At 50.0% G+C, this 17,069-nt stretch overlaps 9 protein-coding genes across 9 annotated transcripts; 5 read left to right on the top strand and 4 right to left on the bottom strand.

Moving 5' to 3' along the window:
• Positions 1-95: 95 nt before the first annotated feature.
• LMH87_005794 (uncharacterized protein) lies at positions 96-1,549 on the top strand (the record flags this gene model as incomplete). Its single annotated transcript, XM_056203578.1, has 4 exons — positions 96-143; positions 225-319; positions 380-1,293; positions 1,425-1,549. The coding sequence occupies 4 exons, from the start codon at positions 96-98 to the stop codon at positions 1,547-1,549; spliced, it is 1,182 nt and encodes a 393-aa protein (XP_056059023.1).
• A 731-nt stretch (positions 1,550-2,280) lies between these two features.
• On the bottom strand, positions 2,281-3,854 carry LMH87_005793 (uncharacterized protein; the record flags this gene model as incomplete). The annotated part of the gene is made up of 5 exons (XM_056203577.1): positions 2,281-2,423; positions 2,485-2,784; positions 2,845-3,534; positions 3,592-3,759; positions 3,812-3,854. 5 exons carry the CDS (start codon positions 3,852-3,854, stop codon positions 2,281-2,283), a joined length of 1,344 nt encoding a protein of 447 aa, XP_056059022.1.
• An 898-nt stretch (positions 3,855-4,752) lies between these two features.
• LMH87_005792 (uncharacterized protein) lies at positions 4,753-6,469 on the top strand (the record flags this gene model as incomplete). The annotated part of the gene is made up of 3 exons (XM_056203575.1): positions 4,753-4,862; positions 4,916-6,284; positions 6,341-6,469. 3 exons carry the CDS (start codon positions 4,753-4,755, stop codon positions 6,467-6,469), a joined length of 1,608 nt encoding a protein of 535 aa, XP_056059021.1.
• A 190-nt stretch (positions 6,470-6,659) lies between these two features.
• LMH87_005791 (uncharacterized protein) lies at positions 6,660-8,176 on the bottom strand (the record flags this gene model as incomplete). Its single annotated transcript, XM_056203574.1, has 4 exons — positions 6,660-7,041; positions 7,102-7,326; positions 7,379-7,547; positions 7,600-8,176. The coding sequence occupies 4 exons, from the start codon at positions 8,174-8,176 to the stop codon at positions 6,660-6,662; spliced, it is 1,353 nt and encodes a 450-aa protein (XP_056059020.1).
• Positions 8,177-8,707: 531 nt separating this feature from the next.
• LMH87_005790 (uncharacterized protein) lies at positions 8,708-10,599 on the top strand (the record flags this gene model as incomplete). Its single annotated transcript, XM_056203573.1, has 3 exons — positions 8,708-8,819; positions 8,876-10,103; positions 10,158-10,599. 3 exons carry the CDS (start codon positions 8,708-8,710, stop codon positions 10,597-10,599), a joined length of 1,782 nt encoding a protein of 593 aa, XP_056059019.1.
• A 278-nt stretch (positions 10,600-10,877) lies between these two features.
• On the bottom strand, positions 10,878-11,395 carry LMH87_005789 (uncharacterized protein; the record flags this gene model as incomplete). The annotated part of the gene is made up of 3 exons (XM_056203572.1): positions 10,878-11,056; positions 11,110-11,181; positions 11,236-11,395. The coding sequence occupies 3 exons, from the start codon at positions 11,393-11,395 to the stop codon at positions 10,878-10,880; spliced, it is 411 nt and encodes a 136-aa protein (XP_056059018.1).
• Positions 11,396-12,884: 1,489 nt separating this feature from the next.
• On the top strand, positions 12,885-13,407 carry LMH87_005788 (uncharacterized protein; the record flags this gene model as incomplete). Its single annotated transcript, XM_056203571.1, has 3 exons — positions 12,885-12,940; positions 13,000-13,292; positions 13,346-13,407. The coding sequence occupies 3 exons, from the start codon at positions 12,885-12,887 to the stop codon at positions 13,405-13,407; spliced, it is 411 nt and encodes a 136-aa protein (XP_056059017.1).
• A 454-nt stretch (positions 13,408-13,861) lies between these two features.
• Positions 13,862-14,411, bottom strand: LMH87_005787 (uncharacterized protein; the record flags this gene model as incomplete). Its single annotated transcript, XM_056203570.1, has 5 exons — positions 13,862-13,890; positions 13,950-13,991; positions 14,051-14,129; positions 14,181-14,313; positions 14,389-14,411. 5 exons carry the CDS (start codon positions 14,409-14,411, stop codon positions 13,862-13,864), a joined length of 306 nt encoding a protein of 101 aa, XP_056059016.1.
• Positions 14,412-15,064: 653 nt separating this feature from the next.
• On the top strand, positions 15,065-16,565 carry LMH87_005786 (uncharacterized protein; the record flags this gene model as incomplete). The annotated part of the gene is made up of 4 exons (XM_056203569.1): positions 15,065-15,316; positions 15,371-15,757; positions 15,820-16,212; positions 16,269-16,565. 4 exons carry the CDS (start codon positions 15,065-15,067, stop codon positions 16,563-16,565), a joined length of 1,329 nt encoding a protein of 442 aa, XP_056059015.1.
• Positions 16,566-17,069: the final 504 nt, after the last annotated feature.

Raw genomic sequence — 17,069 nt, 5'->3', positions numbered from 1 at the left:
AAGAATAGTATTCGTGCTTGGGGCTCATAACAGCAAAGTCACAAGGGTCGACAAATTTTGCCGCGCACATCATCACCACGAGAACTCAGACAGCGATGCCTTCGTTGGATTTGGGCGAATCCATACCCCCAGATACAGCGCATGTGAGTTATATGGTATCCCGACGTCTGCCCTGAGAGGAAGCGTCAGTTTCCAACAATACGATGTGCTAACACGCACTCCAGGCCGTCAGTGTGTCTTTGCCGACTTGGGAATCGAATATCGGCTATGAGGAAGGCGCCCCGTGGGTTATTAGTCGAATGACTACCGGCTATCCTAGGTATGTTTGTTCGCGAATTATTTGTGGTGGTGAGGAACTAACTTCTTTTTCTTTTCTCAGATTTTTTATCCATAAGAGCATCTCTCAGCTGGGACATGCAATCACCACTACTTACGGAAAACATGGCCAGCAAGCCATGCTATTCTCCACACCAGAAGCAGCCAAGCGTTGCCTGGACTTCATGCGAGAGAGAGCTCCCATCGCCCCTGCCATACAGCTCCAGTCGATATCATTTGGGCTCAATCTCTCAGGAAATACTTCTCCAGTTCTTAGCGGTTTATCTTCGACTATAGCTGCAGCTTTGTTTCCCGCAGATGCGTTTGGACTTGCCAAGCAATATTGGCAACACACTGGAGATGGAGTTTCAAGCCGCCGCGCAGAATTCTGTCATGATCTCCTACGAGCCGGTATCTTGGTCCCGATCAACTCTAGTGATGCGATTCGCGAAACTGCACTCAAATCCTCGCGAGGCCCAAAGCGGTACCAACGTACAAATTCGGTGGATGAAACCGCAGTCCCCAATGTGAAGGTCGCTTCTGCGGCTTCCAACGACACCAAAGAAAGCTCTGGATTTTTAGAAGAGCGATTTGGTAGAAATTTGGATCTGACATTAGCCGAGAAAGCCAAATCGGCAATTCGTCGCAGAATTGCTGGGTCACTTGTCGGCGAAATTGATTTGACAGCAGAAACAGTGCCAGAGCTTCCGGCATCGTCTGTCCGCATCAACAATCTGAGAGAATCCGATATATACCTATTCCCTGCAGGTATGAACGCAATTTTCAACGCACACCGTGCGTTAATGGCCGCCAGAGGCCAGCTTCAGAGCGTAAATTTTGGGTTCCCATACGTTGATACTCTAAAGATCTTGCAAAAGTTTGGTCCTGGCTGCATATTCTATGGACACGGTTCGTCCTCGGATCTAGACGAGCTGGAGAGGCGGTTGCAGAAAGAGGAACGTATTTTGGCTCTCTTCTGTGAGTTCCCAGGTAATCCTCTTTTGGCCAGTCCAGATTTGCAAAGAATTCGGAAACTTGCGAATGAGTTTGATTTCGCTGTCGTTGTCGATGAAACCATTGGTACATTTGCAAACGTTAATGTTCTTCAGTTTGCCGACATTGTCGTCAGCAGTCTTACCAAAATATTTTCTGGCGATTCCAATGTGATGGGAGGGAGCGCTGTCCTAAATCCTGGCAGCAAATTCTACAACTTGCTGAAACCGGCAATGGATAGCGTGGTGGAGGATAACTATTGGCCTGAAGACATCATCTTTATGGAAAGGAACAGTCGAGACTTCCTTGGTCGGGTGGAAAGAGTCAATGCAAATGCTGAGGCCATATGCGACATTCTACGGGCTCATCCCCTGGTCAAAAGCCTGTTCTATCCAAAGCTGAATCCGTCGCGGGATAACTACGAGCGTTGCCGTCTACCACACGGTGGATACGGTGGGTTATTATCTGTTGTATTCCATCAACAAACCAGCGCGCAAGCTTTCTATGATGCGATGGATATCGCGAAGGGGCCAAGCTTAGGCACAAACTTTACGCTGTGTTCTCCATACGCCTTGCTTGCTCACTACAACGAGCTCCCTTGGGCGGCACAATTTGGGGTCGACGCGGATCTAGTGCGCGTCAGTGTTGGGCTCGAGGATAAAGGCGCACTCAGCGACACATTCCGTAGAGCTCTCGAAGCAGCTGACGAAGCCGCGAAGTAGATAATAAAATCTGCATTGAGTTCTGAGCATTACAGGTAGGGACAAGCAAAATCTGAGTAGTTTCCTTGTTCACTTCGGCATTATTCATGAAACCAACTTCTAGCCATGCTCAACTAGATTCACTACCACTGTCCCCGGCCATTAGGAAACACATCTGAATTGCAAAGACGAAAGCATGATTTAGCATCTCTTTGATGTAATTTGTTTAATAGGATACTGAACCAGTACCGCTTATCCGCATCTTGCCTGATCACATCACGAGACAATCCTGGTGCTTGTAGCCAGGCCCATAGTCTTCAATCCCGCGCTCCATCTCGTTCGCTCTCTGCTTTTCTTTCACCTCTTTGGGAAAATACTTCTCTAAGTACCTCTCCAACCGATGGTCGAGGTTGTCTGTCGTTTCTGTTAGCGAAAACAATCGTACGAGTAATATGCAACCCAGTTAGACTCTCACCTGCGGATGCAGACATCACTACATCAGCTCTGCATAGGGGGCAATGCGTCTCTTTGCGTCTTTGAATCTTGATGATGCATCGGATGCAAAATACATGCTTGCAGTCAAGCCTCACCGGGCGATAGGCCACGGAAAAGCAGACTGGGCAGAGATAGTCGTTGATCTGCGGTACTACTGATACTAACTCTTGAGACATGGAGGCGCAAACATCTTTAGCGATACCGCCAGCCAGAAGACCCTCGGAGAGAATGAATTTAGGGAAAGACTTGGAAACGCCTAACGATGTTCGCTTGTCAAACTCTGAAGCATGTATTCTTAGCCATTTGGTTTAAAACACTAGATTACGAAGAAGTCACTCACTTTTCAGAATTTTGGATACTGCAAGCTTGTTGAGCTCTTGAAATTGCAAGTTCTTCAGCAGGCTCGCGTTTAGCTGCAGAAACCTGGTGAAAGCATGGCGACTTTGTGGAATTTTGAAATCGCGTGCTAAATTGCGCTTCTCAACTTCATTCTGGAACCATTGGAGTTGTTTAAGCGCTCTTTGGCTGTTCCTTGCACCATGGTCGCACTCTTGCGTTGCGAAAAAGACGTTTGAATCCAGATATAACTCGAATATTTCGCGCCAGCGCACCATATCACTCTTCGAGAAGCGACTAGGTCGGGATACGGCAGAGACTTCCTTCGAGAGCTCGGTGATCTCGGTAGTCAGTTGTTTTTGCTCTTCTGCTTGCAGCGCATCCAACTCATTGACATCATTTTGCAGCATGTCGAAGAACTCGGCGTCGAACACAAGCGGGACTTCGATTGTCTCGTAATTGCCAATATCGCCATTATTTGCGTCGGCTTTGAGCCTCTCGCTGGAGCCAGAATCATTCTGTCGGTTCGCTCGTACTTGGTCCAGTGATTCACGCTTGTTGTCGTCTAGTATCTCGCTCGCTAGTTTCTCAAGGAAGCCTCTCGACTCCCGAGTCAAGGATGCGTCAACCGCCACACCGTCGCGTAGATGTACATTGACGGTAAGCTTGGGGCGCACAAATTTAGATCCCGATTCTATGATTCGAAGAAAATTAGCGTTCGTTAATTCAAGGCTCCTCCCTGGGATCTTACGTCGTAGTTTGTACTGAAGGGCGACTGGTGCCGTTTCTTCGGCACTTAGAAGAGCGCGCAGCGTTTCCTGGTCAAGGCCCAAGTCTTGAAGCTCACGTTGGACTTTCTTAAGGCATTTCTTCAGTTGGCTGTACGGTATAGCCCGCTCAACCCAGTGTGGTGGAAAACCTGTCTTGAAGTTAGAACCCAGCTAACCGCAAAACGCGCACGCGCTGCTTACCCTGGCTAGCAAGATTCTGCTTGAGATCGTGCGCGAACTTCATCCTATCCAGCTTCGCGTGGAGTCACCGCTCAGCTCCAGATTAATTTCCTATCATGAGATTCGGTTCTTTGTCTTGCATTTTGCACATTCGAACGTGGCGCAACTTCATCACGGGCTTGTAGCGATGGCGGCGAAAGGAACTCTGTGGCAATGCCCTGAATCAGCAACGTGGCGCTAAAATCATTCTTGCTGCTTTTTGATCGGTACCTAGGAGTACAATGCCTAGGGGGACTTCACAGCGCCTTTATTTGTGTAGCTGTCCCACCCAACGATGTACGCTAAAGTACCGTCTACTCCGATGGCGTCGTAGCTAGGTATTTACCGCGGATTATGAATAACCACCACTGGCTTGGACATGGTAATAACGGACAGGTCTATCACTTGTCGTGTATATAAACTACACCAAACTTCATTATTCTCAGCCTATGCTTTCTTATCCACCTTGCTACCTCTAGCAGAGTCCGTGGCCTAGGGCCTTGCCTCACTGCTAAAATTAAAGTTTGTATCCGTACTTGCCAACTTACCAGTACAGACAGGTAGGGTCGCTCCACACGCCTACAGTCCGACTCACGAACACTTGGTTGGGTATCCCAAGCCACGTAGGTACTAGCAAAGTCATTGTCATGCAGCCACAAGATTCCCGTAAACCAATATGAACTCGTTTGACGATTGTGAAAACTCAAACGCAAGCCTTCTCTCCCTACGGCGGCGAATGAATCACTGCTCAGAGAAGTCTAGCGCGAGTGTGGATCCGAGGAGTCATACTGGTAGTACAACCTTTTTGTAGGAAACATCCGTTGTTTTCACCGAGCAATTGGGGGGAAACAGCACAACCCATAAACTCGCAGCTTGCGCTGCGCAAAGCCGCTGGTCATATTACCTGCTACAAGGCGAAAAAAATGGGTGCTTCTCAGTCTGCATCGTGTGAACATCCAGTGGCCGACTTGGCTGCCACTAAAACTTGTTATTACGAGCTCATCGGTGTTGACCGCGACGCTAACGAGACCGAGTAGGTTGAAACATTTGTCTCGTGATTAATCATATCAACTAATCAACCTACAGGATCAAGAAAGCCTATCGCAGAAGGGCTCTGGAGCTACATCCAGACAGAAATTTCGGAGATGTGGCTGTAGCGACTCAGAAATTTGCGGAGCTGCAGTCTGCATACGAAATACTGTCGGATCCGCACGAAAGATCGTGGTATGATTCTCATCGAGATGCTATTCTCAGTGGCCAGGACACCACAGGCGACGGAGCGGAGCCAACTTCTTTCAGAAATGTTCGCATAACGTCGACGGAGGAAATCATGAGCCTCATGCGAAAATTTAACTCAAGTATCCCTTTCAACGACGATCCAATTGGGTTTTTTAGTGTCGCTAGAGAGACATTCGAGCATCTTGCTTTGGAGGAAGAGGCAGCTGCAGAGCAAGAGAACGTTGACGCGGTCGACTATCCTACTTTTGGCCAGGCAGAAGATACATACGAACAGGTTGTAAAGCCATTCTACGCTGCCTGGGCAAGTTTCGTGACCCGAAAAACATTCGCCTGGAAAGACAAATACCGAATATCAGATGCTCCAGACAGGCGAGTTCGAAGATTGATGGAAAAGGAGAATAAAAAGTTACGCGAAGATGCTGCTCGGGAGTTTAATGACGCAGTCAGGTTTCTCGTGACATTTGTCAGGAAAAGAGATCCACGTTATATCCCGAATACACAAACAGAGGCAGAAAGACAAGAGACATCACGTGTAGCCGCCGCCGCGCAAGCTGCACGATCTCGTGCCGCGAACCAAGAGCGCATAGCAGGCTACGAGCTTCCAGACTGGGCTACGTCTCGAGAAAATCGCTCGGATGAGGGGGACTTTTCTGTATCAGAGGCTGAGTCGGAAGTACAAATATTGGAATGTGTGGTCTGTGACAAAAGTTTCAAGAGCGAAAAGCAACTTGAAGCTCACGAGCGCAGTAAGAAACATACGAAGACTGTGCAGCAACTACGATGGCAGATGAGGAAAGAAGGTGTTGAGCTACAGCTAAATGAAAGCCCACCGCAGGGAGAAGGATACTATGAGGCAGTTCCTTTACGAGACAGTAATCACTCGCCTACTTCAGCCAAGTCGGATGAACAAGCACCACCCTCACCAGTCTCGGGCTGCGTGGATATCGACATCGATGACAAGTCAATCCAATCTTCTCACCATTCGGGTGAGGATGACGACTACGCGCCGGTTGAGGCTATTATGAATCGGGTAGTCAATGACCATTCCAGAGACATCGGCGTTACTACAGAGCCAGATGGGCGCAGCATCGACAATCTATCGACGACTGCTTCCTCGATGTCCATTGGGGTGGAGGGTAGCCCAAGGAAAGTCGGCAAGGCGAAGGCGAAACGAGAAAGAAAAGCTGCGGCCGCGCAGACCGGTATGATCTCAAATGTACGTATACTGTCATATCTTACAAGTTGTGCAACTTTTAACGTTTCTCTTTATAGCATCTCTGCACTGTGTGTGCCAAGAAATTTGATTCTCGCACGAAACTTTTCGCACATGTTCGCACCGAAGGGCATGCAGCCACTCCTATTGTCGAAACGACCAAGACCGGGAAAGGGAAGAAGAAATAGATTATAAATCAAGCGCACCATCTAGGTAGGCAGAGCAGATCGCGGCCACTCCTTCTTATGTACAATTCAGGTGTCACTCGTGTCACAAATAGTCGAGTCAAGGGCAAGGCTTAGCTTTGCTGCCGAGCTTGGCTTACTATTTTCTAACCATGGTCTGGTGTATTGTGAGGTGTATTTCTGCGATGCCAGTCTAAACTTCATCCCCTGTATCATCGTCACTAAGTATTTCGACTTCGTCTATTGCGCCCTCTCGTCCTTCCGGCTTATTTTGAAGTCGTGGGTCGGAGCCTGCAACGTGGATGATAGCTTTCCCTTGTACGTATTTAATGCCGCGTCGCCATTCCTCCCACTCTTTTTCGCTCCTTATTATGAACCCAATCAGCATGCTGGGGTCCATCTCCTGGACGTGTAGCCGTCGCAGCCTAGACGTATGACAGCTGTCTACCTCCTCTGCGGTATAGTCTCTTATGTTCTCTTTGTATGGCAATGCCACCCTTGTATGGTGTGGGTCAAGGTAGAACAGGAAATTTCCCTGTGAGCCTACAAAATAATGAGATGACGAGGGACGACCACTGCATTCTTCATGGTTAGCATGTGTCCTGGTGTGCTAGTCTACGGTGTGGGTGTCATACCCTGCGATACCGAGGGATTGTGGCATTTGCAGCGCCGATATCAAAGCTTCCCAATATACTGGTGTAATTTTGTCGATGCCGAGCCGCGTGCTGATCAAAATTACGGTGGGTTTGAAAACTCCATCACCGGATTTCGCCGTAGCCATGAAGCTATCCTCGTATACATCTGGGCTGTCTCCGGTCGTATAAACTCGCATATTCGTCTCGTGAGTATTGGCTAGGGCTCTTCATATATAATTTGTCAGCGTCTGCCTTCTTTTGTTACTTCGGCACGTACTTTATGCATTGTGACGTGGCTGATGGCCCGAACCACTCTCCAGGGTATTTGCCACATCTAGAAGAGCCGTGATTGACGAAGTTGTGGATGGCGTACGGTGCAGCTGGGTCATCTGCAAACATTCGAAGTATCTCTATCTCTTCCGCTTTGCGCTGACCCCGGCGCCAGTCTACAATCTTGCGATTAGCAGCTTCATGTGATGTGGGAGTTACAGTACTAACCTCGGCCTAGGCGAACCATGCCAATGGCATTCGCTAGTAAACTCTGTCCTGATCGTATCATGCAACCCCATCCGCTGTCGGACGAAAAACCTCCTTGGTCGCCGAGCTGGTATTTGATTCGCATGGGGAGTGACATCGATGACGCGGCTTTGGGGTCCGTTGACCTGGGTATGGGTTTAAATTCGCTCCTGTACGTCATCCAGAATCTGGACTCGAAATCTGCAACGAAGTTTTGGGGCCAGCCGTTCTCGCGGTCCATTTCGCTTTGACCGCTGTACGAGAAGCTGCCGCCGGTCGATGCCGGTGGCGTGTCCGGCGCGTTGTTCGGGGGCATGTTTATGGTCTTGCTCTGTTCCGGTACTGTCGACGCTGCAGTGGCTGCATACTCGCCAACACTGCTGCTGGGTTGCTCTCCGTTACCTGACCATTCTTGGTGGCCTCTGTGAAGCTTGTATGTTTGTCCGAGGCACCATACTGGTTGGTCCAGGAGCGGGTCGTTTGATGGTTCCGGGTCCCAAAACATCTGTACGATTTTCCGGTATCGACCAAGGTCTACATTGGCCATAGTAGACTCCATCGTCTCGTATGTAAGGCGTGTGCTGTTTGTGATGCGCTCGCGTTGACGGAATGGCGATGCACGTGTAATATGTGGATGATGCTGCCTGTACACTGGGAGGCGGGTCAGGTGTACTTGTGTTGTTCATGCAGCCCCGTGACACTAGGCAGATATGTGTAGCAACAAAAGCTGCTAGCGACTCAATACTTTTTTCACAATACCACAGAAGCACTGTGAGCGTACAACGTAGGAATAGACCACACCAGATGCAGAACATAATAGAATACCAAAAACCCAATAGAATCATCGCACCAAGCAGCGCCCGACGCCGTGCGCATAGCGTCGACAAGGTACAGGGTAGCCAAGCGGAAAACCCAAACGCACCTGCTTCCGATGCGTCACCAAGCTCAGACACCAACCACATTCATCGCCCCACTAGCAAGCACACCCAGTTTTCCAATACTAGAGCTTCACCCGCAAAATCAATGTCTGCATACGCTGCTGTTGTAGGATTAAGGTGATGCAGCAAGCACCCCATCCACGAAACAAAGCATGGCGAAGAAGAGCAAGAATAAGACGAAAGGCGGCACAGCCACAGGCGTCTACAAGGCCACAAAAAAGCAACAGAACCAAAGCTCAACGAAGTCGTTCGCCGGGACAAACAGTAATACCTACAACCGCAGTCAAGCAACACCACAAGCTAACCACAGCGCAACGCAGATGCCTTCACACTGGCCGACGAAGCACGGCAAACCAGCCAGCATGACCACTCATTCTGGAGCCAGGAGACAAAACTCCGGTCAATGCCCATTTCATTCATAAGTGGAGGAATCAGCGAGCCACTCAAGACGTATGAAGACGCAGAAACGGACGAGTATCAGCCCAATACCGCCACGCCCAGTCAACACGATGTATCGGAAATAGAAGGAGACATAACCGGACACCGAAGCGCACAAACAAGCCACGACGAACAAGGAAGTAAAAAAGCGGCATCGACAAGCCATGCAAGCGAAACAGAGAACAGTATATTCTACTACGACACCGGTCGTGGCTCGCCGAACACACACCAAGAAAAGGGCAAATCATCAATACTACAAACCCCAAGAGTAAGAACGACCGAATCGAAAAAAAGCGACAGCGACAGCGACAGCGACAGCGAGATTATACTGTTCAGAGGACGGCTGAACCTGAGGCGCAAGGAAAGCGACGCTATCGACATGCAAAACATTCGCACGGAAATATACGCAGTTGGAAGAGAGATAGAAGACCCGACTCAGAGGACGAGTACAGTAGAAAAACAGCCAATCGAGAAGACGGCAAAACAGAAACCTGCGCGTGGGAGGAGAGGCGGAAGGCAAGCGAAAGCGAAACGAGCTGCCGTAGATGTCTCAGACGAAGTGGACGATGGAATGTTGGCTGACTACATTGCGAATATGCGCGAAAATGGCGAGATGCACGAGCTACTGGGGACTGCAACTGCCCTGGAAGATACCGAAGACGGGAGCGAAAGCAGCGCTGATGCCGAGGACGACAAAAATGCAGAGGAGCTGCCCGCCAAGGCCCCCATGTCAACGCAGTCTAGCAAGCAACTCTCGAACTGGGCCACACAGGAACACGTCCTGGAATATTCTGATTTTGACCCAATGGACTGGGAGCGTCCTAGTATCCGGCGTAAACAGGGCAAGGGGCTAAAACAGAAACTGGATCTGAAGTTCGCCGACATCGACTCGGAGACAGAACGCAGGCTGCAAGCCGCATGGCAAAACGATCGTCTCAGAAAAGCCGAACGAAGAAAGGAGCGCGAGCAACTACACGCCCTGAAACTAATCGGAGGAAAGAGTGCCGAAAGAAGCGATGCCAACGATATGCGTATCAAGTATCCTAAGGGTATGAGTCTCGAGCAGGTCGCCGATGAACTAAAAACGTTTATCATGAGCTTCGACGATAGGTATGGTTTTATGCGCTTTGATCGAACGTGGCATGTACTCACGCAATCTTACAGCGTCTGCCTGCCGCCGATGGATAAGCACGCCAGGAAAATGATACACGAGCTGGCTAGCAAGTTCAACGTGAAATCCAAGTCTATTGGCAAAGCAGACCAACGTCGACCAACTCTGTATCGCACGAAGCGTACGCTACGATTCGACGCCGACGCCTTCGACACAGCTGTCAAACGAATTCATCGCCGGTACTTCCCCCGTCTTGATTACAAAGGAAAAGGCCCGCAAGGGCAATCGTCTCGTAATGGATATGCTGAAGCAAGTTACCGTGATGGTGAAGTTGTCGGTGCATCTGCTCCAGAGTTGAGTACGGAAAATCGAGGCAGAGCCATGTTGGAAAAAATGGGATGGAGTACTGGAACAGCTCTTGGTTCGGAAGATAACAAGGGAATCCTACTCCCAGTCACGCAGACCATGAAGAGGTCCAAAGCTGGATTGGGTTAACATGTCCATGTCACTCAAGCTGTCATGTATTTAAATGATCATGTGCACGAATTCATTGCATCGAGACCCTATTCTCGATATTTATTGTACAACCGCGAAACCCCGTTGACCGTGAAGACATTGCCCCCAATAAAGCAAACCATCCGTAACGCATTAAGAAACCCAACGGCAGGGCTATCTTCAGCCCGCAGATTCTCAAAACATGAGACCCTGATGCCACGCATAAAAATTCAAATGACACCGTAACAGAAAACCAGCAATCACACTCCACTCATGATTTATTTCGTGGAAGAGATGAACTTGGTGACGGCCTTGGTACCCTCAGAGACGGCATGCTTGGCCAGTTCACCGGGCAGGATCAGACGGACAGAGGTCTGAATTTCGCGCGAGGAGATGGTAGACTTCTTGTTGTAGGCAGCAAGCTTAGAAGCCTCAGTCGCAACGCGCTCGAAGATATCTGAATAAAAAATCAGTATGGAAAGTCACAGGTTAATCATGAAAACTGCTCACCGTTGACGAAAGAGTTCAGGATAGACATGGCGCGGTTGGAGATACCAGTGTCGGGGTGGACCTGCTTGAGGACTAGAAGACGGTCAGTAAACGCGTCGAAAGTGCGGCGTAACTTGAAAAGCATACCCTTGTAGATGTAAGAGCTGTAAGTCTCCTTGCGGGTCTTGGAGCGCTTCTTCTTCTCGCCAGAAGCAGCAGTCTTCTTGCCGGCATCCTTCTTCTCGGGAGCCTTGGAGGCAACGGGAGCCTTGGCGGCGGGCTTCTTGTCGGCGGCCTTGGGGGGCATTTTGATGGTGTTGGACGGGAGAGAAAATCCGAAGTATTAGAACTTGAGTAAGTTGTTCGATTGTGGTCAAAGACACGAGTTAGGCAGCGGATGATGGCAAGAGTTGATGGCGGAGGAAGAACGATTGGGGGGCGGGCTGGGCTTTTGTAGCTGGGTGACGCGCAGTGGTGCCGGGTTACTGATTGCTCTGGGGAGCCGGTCAATGAGATGGGCACAGGCACTGAAGTGATCTAGCTAAATCAGGTGGGTAAGCTAGCTGGCCATTGGCAGAGGCTGAAATATGGTTGGCTAAAACCGCGGCGGAGCCCCGCTTTCTGCTGCCACCTCTGATGCCGCGTCCTGGCTGGTGATTTCGAAGCCAGTACCCCCCCTTGTCGCGCGTTTTTTGTGTTTTGTTTTTTTTTGGACCTATTTTCTGATTGGGCCCTGCCCCTCGGTCTGCACCGTAGCATTCCCTCAACCGCGTTAGTTCTATTGATGGGGACAGACATTCAGGGAGCGATCGCGTTCTATCGCCGTTAGATCTGAGCTGCATTTGTGAATTATCTTGCATTAAGTTCACGACCAATGACGCCTGACTCTCTCTCGTGTCAAGCATTCAATGCTGCGCACAATGGATCGACTCCATAGTTCTTGCGACATACTGTATAGACCTGAAAATCCACTCCAGATATGTTTACAAGTAGTACCACAAGCTGGCCGTAATCGGCACCCCTTCTTTGAAATTGTGCGTATTCTGGTGTTTTTCTACCAATGCTACGCGTATGCGAAGCCCATTAAGGGTTACGTTACGAGTGAATTCCATAACATCATTTACACAAGGTAGCTCTACGCTATGGCCTTAGTAGAAGTAGCGTTTCGTCAGATCTGGCGACGACCATAGCTTTTACCCCGAGGATGTCTCCCTCTCCAAACAAGAAAAAACCTACGAGATAACGAATGCTTGGTTTTTTTGATAACCCCCCCCAAAAAAAAGAACAAGCAAAGCCTTGATCAATTGAGGGACTTGTCTATCCCTCTTCCATCCTATTGTGTCAAGCTCTGGCTGATCTCCTTGATTGCGTAACGGGAAAACAAGAACAACAACACGCAGATACACAGATCCTGAGGGGTCAGAAATGGAGCAAGGTCGGCTCTGGGAGAGCCATGCGAGCGTGGGTGGGAAGCTGCTTAATTTATTTGCCAGGGCCAATTGCCATATTTGCGGCTGTGTGAAGGGAATGTTTATCATTTTCCAGGCTTATTTTCCTATTCAGGACTAGTGCTAGACTCCCGAGGTGGCTACCTTTTTTTGGCTGTGGGTGATCCCAGATCACGTAGCTTACGCGCCAAAAAGTACTTAACCTCCGCGCCCCCCGCCAACGTGCTGCACACAGTCAATTATCACCTCTGCAACTCAACAACTAACAGCACCCTGCCTACTGTCGCTCTGTTCGGCCAATTTACCCATCCTTCTCAATCTCAAACCCCTTTATTCAAATCATCCAAGATGACCGGCGGCGGCAAATCTGGTGGCAAGGCCTCTGGCTCCAAGAACGCTCAGTCGTACGTGTTTGCTCGTAGCGCATCTATCTTTCATCATCACCACTAACTTGTTGTTTTAGCCGTTCCTCCAAGGCTGGTCTGGCTTTCCCCGTTGGTCGTGTCCACCGTCTTCTCCGCAAGGGCAACTATGCCCAGCGCGTCGGTGCTGGTGCTCCCGTCTACCTCGCTGCCGTTCTCGAGTATCTCGCCGCCGAAATCCTGGAACTTGCTGGCAACGCTGCCCGTGACAACAAGAAGACCCGTATCATTCCCCGTCATCTCCAGCTCGCCATCCGCAACGATGAGGAGTTGAACAAGCTTCTGGGACACGTCACTATTGCACAGGGTGGTGTTCTGCCCAACATCCACCAAAGTAAGTCTTTGTATTCGAATGCCTGTTACGCCACAAACACTAACATACTCTAGACCTTCTGCCCCAGAAGACTGGCAAGGGCAAGAGCGGCAAGAACGCCAGCCAGGAACTGTAAATGGGTTATTTTCTTTTGCTTTCTTGCGATGGTTCGTTTGGGTTGCAATGACAGGGGTCACGGTTCCGGGTTTTCGGTTGTTTTTATGCGCTCAGGGTTGTACAATAATCCCCAAGGCTATGGTCATGAATGAGATAACACATCTACTTTAAAAGACTTTAATGATGGCAAATAAATACCTGCCCATGGATTGTGACGGTTTTGGGACATGTATTCTGCGCCATTTCCACCCCTGTCGATTAACGCTACAAACTCGGATCGGAGTACTGTCTGCGACTGCACATCGTCAATTGTAGGGTTGGGCGATGATCGTTGAAAAAAAGAAACATGGATTTTATACACGTCGGCTGTGGTATTTTATCTAGCAACTTCACAGTTGGGAGCAGTCTGATGGTCCCACTCCTATGATCTCCCTCAATAACCCTGCCATCGCAAATTGGAGCTCGCACCGCGCTCAATGTCCGTTGGCCGGGTGTGGCGGCGCTGTAATCGGCGGATCAGTAAACTGCGGAGCTGTGCATGTTGCGAGTATATAAACTTACGATCCAAAACTGGGGATGGCAGGTTTCTCTCGTATTTCGATCCTGCAAATAAAAGCATCAGCCTTTTCGCTCTCCTAATTATCTCTAGGGGCTGTGCGTACCTCCAGGGGCCGTCGGGGGGACATAGGGATCTGGGTGTTTCCAGCCGGTTAGGAGTTTTTCGGTCTCGGAGAGCAGTGCCTGTATAGTATTAGACTGCGCCACGGTATGATATCGACGAGTACGGCTGACCCTTTGTTGTCTGGGATCGGTGACATGGCGATTCGCTTCGAATAACGAACGTATGTACAAGGCTTGGCCTCGCCACAGTTGGCGCTGGACAGCCCAGTCTAGAGCGAGTCGCAGCGACCTGCGATACAGGGACCTGCCGTGAAAGAAGCGTGCTTGTCAGATATATGGTAAACAACAGCGTCGCGAGTGCCGTGGGTATAGTACGAACAGTGCGGCCTGTCGCGTAGACATAGTGTTTTTCCCTCTGCGATTGCTCGGTTCGCAGCAGCTAAAAGGTGGTCGTGTGGCCTTTGAAGCAGCCCGACTTGTGCTCAACGCACCGATTGTACTCGCCCGACTTTTCAGAGAAGCTCGAAGGATGCTTGATCGTGAACCGAAAGTGCGAGCTGTTGACGTGTGTGATGGCTGAGAGTTCAGTTAAGGTCAAGGTTCTCGGCCTGGTAGCTGGCCGCCTTGTGGCCTGGCGTTATTTCTCAGGCACTAGAGTGAGTGCCATATGCTTAGTAAAGCCACGGTACGGAGTGGCTGGGGAGATAAGAGCTGATAAGATGACTGCAGAACATCGATCAGGTTGAATGAGCGACTGTGGGCAAGACTATTTCAGCATACAGTTTTAATTACGCAGAAACCGGTGCTTGAGAAGTGAAAAGACATCGTCGCGTGCCATGGAGTTCAGTATTTTTCCCACAGAGTGCCTGTACAAACGTTTCATTTTGCTCTAGCGAGCTGTCATTAATAGAGGCCACTTCTACTCACGTGACTTGCTTTTTTCTCTCAAACGCAGAGTTAGGAGGTCGTACCTCCTAAGCGCCACACCAGAGTGAAAGCAATAGCTGTCTATTTCACCCAACAGCCCTGTCAAGCAGGCATATCAATTCGCAACCATGCTGTCGCGTCGATTGACAACCGCAGTGCGAATGGCACCTTTGTGCCAGGTTCGCCAGCGCCGCGCCGTACAGCCAATTGCCATGATGCTTCCCAGCATGATGCAGGCTGTTCGTAGCTATGCGGACAAAGTGGTTCAAGTACCCCAGATGGCAGAGTCAATTTCCGAAGGTACCTTGAAACAATTCACTAAGAGCATTGGCGACTATGTCGAGCTCGACGAAGAAATTGCGACCATCGAGACGGACAAGGTAATTCGAATTTTCTTCCGGGCAAGCCGCACCAGTCTAACCAACTGTCTGTAGATCGATGTCGCGGTTAACGCTACCGAGGCCGGTACTATCAAGGAGTTCTTCGTAAATGAAGAGGACACGGTTACTGTTGGACAGGACCTTGTCCGCATTGAGTCAGGTGGCTCGCCAGCTCCCAAGGACGAATCCGCGCCGAAAGCTGAAGACGAGGCGAAACCGAAAGCCGAGGATCAGGCGAAGCCTGCATCTGAGCCAGAGTCGTCCCAGCAGAAAAAGCAATCCGAGCCGAAGCAAGAAAACAAGCCGGAGGGGAAAACCCAGACCGAGAGCGCTCCCGCAGTTGCCCCCAAGCGTTCTGCGACAGAGAAAAAGGACACGGCCGCTTCTACTGCTCAATCTTCCGGTGCTGGGCCCAGCCTTGGCAGCCGGGAAGAACGACGTGTATGTTGCCAATTTGTGCGCCAGTGAGCACGAAGAAAATTGAAAACTGACTCTCCTGGCAGGTCAAAATGAACCGCATGCGCTTGCGCATCTCAGAGCGCCTCAAGCAATCCCAGAACACCGCCGCAGCCCTCACCACTTTCAACGAAGTTGACATGTCTAATATCATGGACTTTCGCAAGTTGTACAAGGATGATGTGCTCAAGAAGACTGGTGTCAAGCTCGGCTTCATGAGTGCCTTTGCGCGTGCATCTGTTCTTGCTATGCGCGACCTACCTGCCGTCAATGCCTCAATCGAAGGCCCCAATGGCGGTGACACGATCGTTTATCGCGACTACGTCGATATTAGCGTGGCGGTCGCTACCGAAAAGGGTCTCGTCACACCGGTTGTCCGCAATGTTGAATCGATGGATGTGATTGGTGTAGAGAGCTCCATTGCTGATATGGGCAAGAAGGTAAGTGCTATATTTCGCATCATGCAATGGCGAGACAACTAACGCTGTCGAAATAGGCCCGTGATGGCAAGCTCACGATTGAAGACATGGCTGGCGGAACATTCACCATCAGTAACGGCGGCGTCTTTGGCTCCCTCATGGGAACTCCCATCATCAACTTGCCCCAGACTGCTGTGCTGGGTCTGCACGCCATCAAGGAACGCCCTGTGGCGGTCAACGGCAAGATCGAAATCCGGCCAATGATGTATCTTGCTCTCACCTACGACCATCGCCTTCTTGATGGCCGTGAAGCTGTGCAATTCCTTGTCAAGGTCAAGGAGTATATTGAAGACCCTCGTCGCATGCTTCTGTAATATTTCCTTTCCTCCTGATCTTCCCAGAAGTAATACATCTTAGACTACTAGTTACTTGTACAATACTAAATCATTGGCAATGTGTTAGACCTCGTTGCTTATTCTGACAATTGTATATAATATCTCTTAGATGCATATGCATGGCTATTTTCATGACGAGACTGGTACCGCTGGGTACGGACCACTGCTGCGCCACAGGAGGAGAGCTGGGGTTGGTCCACACCGTTGGGGAGATGTGCTCTCCAGGCACCTCCCCTGAATGACATCCAGCTGTACTTGAGGTCATTGTGTGCCATGTGCCTAGGCGCCTGGCACTCCACGGGGAAGGCGTGCCATGCGAGCATGATTGAGCAGTTCTATGGCATTTTTGGTGCTTCATGAGAAAGGGCTTGATCAAGTAAGCTGTGCATAAGCACTCAGAGGTCACTCAGGCAGACCCAGATTAGTGCGTCGATTCGCCGTGCATACTGTGCATTCACAAATAGACTTACCTAGTAGAGTTGG

The sequence above is a fragment of the Akanthomyces muscarius genome, chromosome 1 (assembly GCF_028009165.1).
Source record: "Akanthomyces muscarius strain Ve6 chromosome 1, whole genome shotgun sequence".
NCBI lineage: Eukaryota > Fungi > Ascomycota > Sordariomycetes > Hypocreales > Cordycipitaceae > Akanthomyces > Akanthomyces muscarius.
The sequence above is the reverse complement of the archived record's forward strand: the minus strand, read 5'-3'. Positions and strand labels throughout refer to the sequence as shown.